We start from the raw sequence: 9,170 nt of genomic DNA on the forward strand, positions 1-9,170 counted from the left end.
AGACTTGCCTAAATTATGAATATCGTAGAATAGCCAATAGGTCAGTGAAGATCTTAAAACAGTAATGAGCGACATCGTTCATCTATTTATTTTGTTTGTGTCTATTGATATATCAAAATAATGTGAAAACTGACTGACGATCCAATAAATTTTTAAGACTTTCTGTTCAATCCTAGCGCCATCTCTTTTTTCTTGGAATTAAATTGAAAAAAATATACAATTAAAATAGATAATTTTAATGTTTTCCACACATACACATGTATCAAATGTTTGCAATGACAAAATAAACAGAAAATACACCAAATGTATAACATTCTGTCAAGTTATGAGTTGTATCAAGCTTACTGTTAAACCACAGGAAAGTGAGAGTAAATATGAAACGAAATGTTTATTTTTCTCAATTTAAGCACATTAATTTCGTAAGCTTTTGGACAATCCTATAAAGACCGATCATCAATCCCTCAATTATCGCGAAATTCGGTTTGTTTCCTTTGTTTTGTAACCTTAAAAATGTGACTAAAATTTACCAGTCGCCACCTATCTATACTTTTTAACAACAAAAGAGTTCATTGCCACGAATAATAACATCAGTTTCGAAACTGTTGACAAAGGCGGTTGTAACACAGGGTATTGTCCGTGAAAAAGCACGCGCGAGTCTGTTCGGAGGTCCTTCAGAGGGCGTGTCTTTGTTTCTGCTAAGAATGTTTAGGTTTACCATGATATTTAGATTGTTTACAAATAAAAGCTAAAGTTGGCCGACGTTAGTAATATCAACTGTTCCCATATTTTATTTAATTATTCTACTACTTTAGCGTTTTTTTAATAGCTGAAAGCAATTTAATTCCACGTATAGTTCCAAGAAAGTAAATTACACAACATTTCTAACAGCGTTCGGTACATTCTGCGATAATAAAAGCGACATTACATTACTGAATGCAGTCAAGAGAGAGTAAAGTTGTGTTCGCTAATCTAGGCGCTAAGGCCAAACAGAACAAAAGCATTTTAAGGATCCCTAACTGAGCTATGTTTCTTTGTGATAAGTTTTTTGTTGTTGTTGTTTTTTAAACTTACAATTAATATCACTTCATTTAACCCAAACGCCACCGAAATGAAAGACCAAATTCTGCTAAACAAAAAATAAATCACGTTTTTATATTTGAAGAGCAACTTTCATGTCATTTAGTCCAAGTATCGTTGTGACTAACTCAGGTTTTGATTAATGTGCAGCAACTGCCTGTTGTACGCTTAGTTTGTTTTGAATTTCGCACAAAGTTACACGAGGGCTATCTGCGATAGCCGTCCCGAATTTAGCAGCGTAAGAGATAATGGGAGGCAGCTAGACATCACCACCCACTTCCAACTCTTGGGCTACTCTTTTACCAACGAATAGTGGGATTGACCGTCACATAATAACACCCCCACGGCTGAAAGGGCGAGCATGTTTGGTGTGACGGGGATTCGAACTCGCGACCTTCGGATTACGATTTGAGTGCCTTATCCATGCCTTATTGTAGTTATACTAAGTCTTGTGATATATAATTCATGTCTTACTGTACTTAAACCAAGTCTCATGGTAATTAATCCATGTCTTATTGTAGTTACACCAAGTCTTATGGCAACTACTTCATATATTATGGCAGTTACACCAAGTACCATGACAACTAACCAAAGCAAGTGTAAACTAGATCGGCGCTTACCGAACAAGTGATTGTTAATATTAAAGACATTCTTGAAATATTTAATCGACATATCTTTCATTTTGAAATGAATTTATTTGTGTTTTTTTAGTTTTCATCACAAACCTATATAAAGGGCTAATTGTGTTAATCTACCGATGAACGAACCAGATCTGACAAATCCACAGAATGTGTAGATAATTTATACTATTATTTACACTTTATATTATAATATCGTTAATTTTAAGACTTTTAGAAGAAACTACTTTCACTGCTTCTTGTAAACTACGATTGACTTGTGGTGACTGGTGAAATATAACGATTGATCTAGTCTCACTCATTCCATAATTATTTCAAATACTGTAAAGAAAGATTCAACAAAGAGAACCTAGTCCTTTAAAAGTATCCTTTTCTATTTGTTGCATAAATTAAATCTTCATTTCGATTAACCGTTATTATTAAACTCTTGTAGATGACGCTGTTATAAAAATTGATAAAGGGACAAAAAAGAAAAAAACAAATAAAGAAGTTTTAGAAATTGTATTCAAAAATGAAATTTGATTTCAGATTTTATAAAGAAATAAATTACATTATTGCGGATAAAAAGAGAAAGCAAAATAAATTATGATAACATAGATGGAAAGTAAAAATATTATTTATGAAAATAAATAAAAAAAGTAAAATTTTAATGGAAAATTAGAAGTAAAAACTATAATTTTATCCTAAATAAACATAAAAGTGAATATAAAAACAAAATTCTAATGATTAAATTTGTGTAATAGAACTGTGGTCATGTAGGTTCAATTCAACTTTGAATGGAATTTAAATCCGACCTATAACAGACTTCTTACAACAGGATTATAAGTTTCCTGAGACAGACATCTTAAAACAGCATTATAACTAATTTTCTTGTGACAGATTTTTTACAACACAGTTATAACCTGGTTTCCTCTGGCAGACTTCTTACAACAAGATTGTAACTACATTTCATTCGGCAGAGTAGACCAAGAGACAGTGGTGGGTGGTGATCACTAGCTAGATGCCTTCCCTCTACTCTTATACTGCAAAATCATGAACAGCTTAGCGCTGATACCTCTCGTGTAGTTTTGAGCGAAATTCAAAACCAAAACAAACCATAATCCTGGGACAAACTTTTCCCATCAAGATCATAACAAGTTTCACATAGTGCACACATAAATCCTTTCATAATATTCCAGACATTACGACATGCTGTAATGTAAACATAAATCATTGTTTAACATTACATATTCCAGAAACTAATACCTCCTGTGATGAAAACATAAATCCTTGTTTAATATTAAATACTCCAAACACTACTACCTCCTGTGATGTGAACATGAATCCTTGTTTCACATGAAATATTCAAGACACAACTACTTCCTGAGATGTAAACAAAAATCCTTGTTTAATATTAGATATTCCAGAATCTACTATGTCCTGTGATAAAAACAAACCTTGATTAACATTAAATACTCCAGATACTGCTATCAACAGTGATGTAAACATAAATCCTTGTTTAACATTAGATACTCAAGACACAACTACCTCCTGTGGTGTAAACGTAAATCCTTGTTTAACATTAAATATTCCACACACTACTACCTCCTGAAATGTAAATAAAAATCCTAATGTTTAATATTAGATATTCCAAAAAATACTCCCTCCTGTGATATAAACATAAACTGCTCTTTAACATTAAATATTCCAGACACTACTACATCCTGAGATGTAAACATAAATCCTTGTTTAAAATTAAATATTCCAGATGCTACTATCTACTGCGATGTAAACAATCCTAGTTTAACATTAAAAATCCCAAACACTACCACCACCTATGATGTGAACATAAATCCTTGTTTAACATTATATATTCCAGACACTACAACCTCCTGTGAGGTAAACATAAATCCTTTTAAACATTAAGCATTTCAGACACTACCACCTCAAGTGATGTAAACATAAATCCTTGTTTAACATTAAATATTTGAGACACTACTACTTCCTGTGATGTAAAATTAAATTCTTGTTTAACAATATATATTCCAGACACTACTACCTGCTGTTATGTGAACATAAATCATTGTTTAACATTAAATACTCCAGACACTTCAACCTCCTGTGATCTAAACATAAATCCTTTTAAACATTAAGCATTTCAGACACTACCACCTCAAGTGATGTAAACATAAATCCTTGTTTAACATTAAATATTTGAGACACTACTACTTCCTGTGATGTAAAATTAAATTCTTGTTTAACAATATATATTCCAGACACTACTACCTGCTGTGATGTGAACATAAATCATTGTTTAACATTAAATACTCCAGACACTACCCCCTCGTGTGTTGTATGTGTGTGTGTGTTTTCTTATAGCAAAGTTTCATAGGGTTATCTCATGAGCCCACCGATGGAAATCGAACCCCTGACTTTGGTGTTGTAAATCTGTAGAAAAACTGCGGTACTAGTGGGGCTCTGTGTTGTAAACATAAATCCTTGTTTAGCATTAAATATTTCAGAACACTACTACCTCCTGTGATATGAAAATAAATCGTTGTTTAACACTGAATATACCAGACACTAGAATATACTGTGATGTAAACATAAATCACGGTTAAAGTTAGGAGTCTTCTCTGTAATATTTTAAACAATCAACTTATAATGATGAGGTTTTCTGTAAAAAAAACAAACAAACTGTGATACGCTCGAACAACAAACTTAATATAAACATCTGAGGTAGAACACTAACGGAATTATGTGAAATTTAATTAAATATATTTTTGTCTGTTGTCCACCTTAATTTTTTTTCCTGCTTGTACAAATGATTAAATTTCTGCTTGTTTAATATTGTACGAAGTGTCAGTTGAGGTCGCTTGTGTCTTAAACTCACCTATATGCCTATTAAGAAAACTCAAGAGCCCCAATCTCGTAGAATTCTCTCTGAATTTGAAAGTAAAAACTGCTCTGTTTATTGAACTTTGTTCTGTAAGTTATGTTGAAAAAGTTTAGGTTGTTGACCCCACAAAACTGTTCACATTGTTTCATATTCTCGCCAGAAATGTGTAAATTTGAGATATGATTTAGATATTGTATATGAAGATATTACGAACAAAGATTAATAAATGAATTTTATTCAGTTACAACAACACATTATGTACCAACATACTTGCCTAGACTGTTAACAGTATAGGATGTGTACTGTTTACTGACAGTGTGTGAACTTTGTGAGTACCATATGCCTGAATACTCATCCGTTGACCAGTGAAAGGAAAACATGTGGCTCAGTGATATGTCTGCGAATTTACAACGCTAATCACCGGGTTTCGATACTCGTGGTGGGCAGAGCACAGATAGCCCATTGTGTAGCTTTCTGCTTAATTCAAAAACAACAACAATGAAAACTCGTTTTTAACAGAGAATATAAAATTATGCTTCTTTTTTTTCTTAAAATAATAAACATTAAAACTGTAATAAAATACATAACGGTACCAATACTCAAAACAAACACATACCAAGTTTTCAAGAACTCTATGAATACCACATTAGATGAGAGTCAACTAGACTCCTTCCTCACGTCATCCTGTATTACTGTGTCAAGCAAGTTTGGTGCTAATTGACCAAGCAAGGTGGAAACGTATAAAAACAGATGGCAGAAAGGGATGTCTGCAGTCTTACAACACCAGAAAGCGGGTTTCGATACCCGTGATAGCAGAGCACAAATAACTCATTGTGCAATTTTGTGCTTAACTACAAACAATACAAGCTCTGTATATTAGATTGTAAAGTACAATTTTAATATTTTAGTTCAAATGTTTGCTAGAGGTAGCTAATGTGTAAGTTCATAAACCTCGAAAAATAAACATTTTGTTTTTTAAGAAATTGAGGAAGAAAACATGACAGTTGTAGGTTTCATGAAAACTTCAATTATTAACTATGGTTTCACCAGCAAAAGTATGATCTAATTCTTTTGTTTTAGTGTTTGCAATTAAACCCTGTTTTCCGCCTCACGATTCTATTACAAATGTATCATTTATATTCTGATTCTATGTAAAGAATTGTTTTGTTTTTTGAATTTCGCGCAAAGCTATTCGAGGGCTATTTACGCTAGTTGTCTCTCCCTTAGCAGTGTAAGACTAGAGGGAAGGCAGCTAGTCATAACCACCCATTGCCAACTCTTGGGCTACTCTTTATCAACGAATAGTGGGATTTTCCGTCACATTATAACGCCTCCACGGCTGAAAGGGTGAGCATGTTTGGTGCGACGGGGATTCAAACCCGCGACCCTCAGATTACGAGTCGAACGTCTTAACCCACTTGGCCATGCCGGGTACCTATGTAAATAAAATGATTAAGTTACATAAACAACAGGTAATGTAAAACGAACACCGTGCGGAAGAGATACAAAACACAGTTAGTGTATTTTTATCGTTTGTCAGGAATCTATAAAAATATATTTGTTATTTTTCGTGGCAAGGAGCATGTTACGATTTTCTTGGTCATAGACAATTCGACGAGCTCCCCAGTGGCTCAGCGGTATGTCTGCGGACTTACAACGCTAAAAATCAGGTTTCGATACCCGTGGCGGGCAGAGCACAGATAGCCCATTGAGTAGCTTTGTGCTTAATTCAATACAACAACAACAACAGTTCGACAAATATTAACAAAACAAGGAAAGTGTGAAAGGTTCGTTAATCAATAGCCAGTAATAATTCCGTTCATTTGAAAAATTATATGCATGATTAAAATGTCATTTTTTTTGTTAGATTTCTATAATGAGTAAAAAAATTAAGTGTCATCAGACAAAGGTCAGAAATAAATACACGAAATTCTAAGAAACAAAAATATTTATAGTCTCTGTATGGGTAATATAGGTCTGTGAATTTATACATTATAAAAGTTGTTTTAATTTTAATAACGGATTTTCAATAATTCACCTGTGCAAATTTCAAAAATAATATTTTTTTCTAACTCGTAAGGAATTTTTACTAATCGGGAAGAAAGAAAAACTCTTACTTAGATCAAATTATTGTTTCATTACCAAATTAACATTTATTTTTATTATCATTATTATATTTGGGTTCTAGATCAAGAATAATCTATAGTCAGTGATTGTCAACATTTTAAGCATAACGAAAAGTAATCTGATTTCAATGAAGATTATTTATTTATGTATAAGTACATATGACGTTTTGTGAAAAATCTGTACGTGATGGAGAAAAATAGATGTAATTTTCGGATTCAGTGTACAAGAATTACTGTGGAAAATGCAAAAATTTCAAGACAATTAAAAACGTAGTAGGACAATTTCATGTGTTATGACTAAAGAGACGGCCCCATATACAAGTTACTAAACATAGTCTTCGCCTAACCCTGAACATTACCGCGACGACGACCAAAACAGGCTTGTCCTAACTGAGTGTAGGCTGAAATAACACAAATATTTCAGTTGACGATTGTCTTAATTTTGCTTCTCAAAACGTTTAACTTCCCCAACTTTCCAACCGCAATAGGGTTTGGTTTGTTTTCAATTTCGCGCAAAGCTACTCGAGGGTTATCTGCGCTAGCCATTCCTAATTAAGCAGTGTAAGACTAGAAGGAAGGCAGCTAGTCATCACCACCCACCGCCAACTCTTGGGCTACATTTTTACTAACGAATAGTGAGATTGACCGTCAGATTATAACAGTTGAAAGGGCGAGCACGTTTGGTGTGACGGGGATTCGAACGCGCGACTCTCGGATTATGAGTCGAGTGCCTTAACCACCTGGTCATGCCGGGCCCCGGAATAGGGTGAAACGCCAAACTACCTATATGTACAGCTCTTACCGTCACAATCACAGTGCAAAACTCACTACGAAATCCATGGTAGTAGGTTAAAGTTGCAAATGGTATCAAAGTATTCATATCTTGCGTCGGAATTAAAAAGTGTATCTTACTGTTTAAACCTAAAACGCTATTTAAAATTTCTAAACATATATATATGTACAACTGTAATGGTGAAAATTATTATGATAAAGAAGTTGACGTTTGCTGAATTTATTACAAGATTCAGATATGTGGCATTGTCTTACATGTTGGATGCTAAGCTTGTATCTCCCGAAAAGGACTAACACACACTCGCATAAATTGGAATATTGCCTAAAGTTCGTCATTGTCAAGCGTGCACACAAATGTATATAGAATTCAAATGATCTTAAGCGTCTTCAAGCGGTAAGAACCTTGGCCTACTTTAAAAAAAAATAAATAGTACGTTGATAATGAATTAAGTTTCGGTCACATAAAAAACACCAACTGAAAAAACTATAATATACGAATTAATAAGTTTAAGCATGTACGTTATCCTGGTACGTTGAGAATGACTAAATATAGCGAAAGGTGTGAGTTAGCTTCTTGAGGTCTAATACAACAATATAAATAGTAATACACTAATTGTAGACGGTTCTTAGTTGGCAAAACGATAATCGATCGTTCGTTATGTCGGGGGGAAATGATCTGTGCTTTACCGATCAGTTGTTTGTGTGTCACATTTCATCGCAATAATATAGTAAGACTGATGTGTGAGCACCAAATCTTTATAAACTTTTTAATGGAAACCCATAGAGAACTCATAAATTTTTCTTGCTTTTTTATAAATCATAATTAATGTTATTGTGATGTAATACCATAAAAAACGACTTTATAATGTGTTACTTGTTGAATTTAGTAACGATGCCACACACAGTACCTATTTATTCATATGCTAAAAAAAAAAATATATATATATATATATATATACACGCATTTGTATAAAACCAAAATATGAATAGTTTTAAGATAATTTGGTCCGAGTAAAAACCCAATGTTTACGGAACACAAGAAACTGTTAAATCGCTATTTACCATAATCGTTGTTTGCGTTATCTTCAAATTCCGGTAAAAAATCAGGGTCATCTGGATCCAACAATAATTCGACTTGATCCATATCATATCCATAGTAACCAACATTATCCACTGCTGAATTGTTCATATTTAGGTGTATTTGCTACACAAAGTATGTTGACTGTAAAAGAGAATTTAAGTATTATAAGTAAGAATGATACAGGTTGAACTTCTTTCTAATATATTTATTACAAGGTTTTCGAGGTTAATTATAAAAAGCAAATAATGTTAAGTTCGTTTCCGGAAAACAACTACATGTATTAAGAGTATACTTTCGCAAAAATTTTGTAATGTATACATGTCTTAATGGAAATAAATATGCATTAGTTCTTACGCATTTCGGAGAAATAATATCAAAATAGTAAAACATATTAACTCATAACTTGAAACATTGAACCAGAGGTGACTTACTTCTGAGGACTCTTACTGAGCGATAGTAGTAAACCGTCTGAAACTCAAGTGTAACCGTAAGTGGAGAATTTCAGTTGAATCTCATCACTTCTCTGAAAGTTCGTGAGTTAACGTTATCATGAAGATGTGCGATATTTATTAACAGAA

The 9,170-nt window shown here is 33.1% G+C and overlaps 1 protein-coding gene across 1 annotated transcript in view; it reads right to left on the reverse strand.

Moving 5' to 3' along the window:
- Window positions 1–9,169, reverse strand: part of LOC143233490 (uncharacterized) — a 31,645-nt gene extending 22,476 nt beyond the window's left edge. Inside the window, exons 1-2 of the mRNA XM_076469771.1 lie at window positions 9,024–9,169; window positions 8,574–8,733 (exon numbers count right to left, since the gene is read on the reverse strand). Coding sequence (XP_076325886.1) covers window positions 8,574–8,700 — 127 coding nt within the window. The 5' untranslated portion in view covers window positions 8,701–8,733; window positions 9,024–9,169. The remainder of the gene's footprint in view (window positions 1–8,573; window positions 8,734–9,023) is intronic.
- Between the last annotated feature and the right edge of the window lies 1 nt (window position 9,170).

Source organism: Tachypleus tridentatus, chromosome 12 (assembly GCF_004210375.1).
Source record: "Tachypleus tridentatus isolate NWPU-2018 chromosome 12, ASM421037v1, whole genome shotgun sequence".
Classification (NCBI taxonomy): domain Eukaryota; kingdom Metazoa; phylum Arthropoda; class Merostomata; order Xiphosura; family Limulidae; genus Tachypleus; species Tachypleus tridentatus.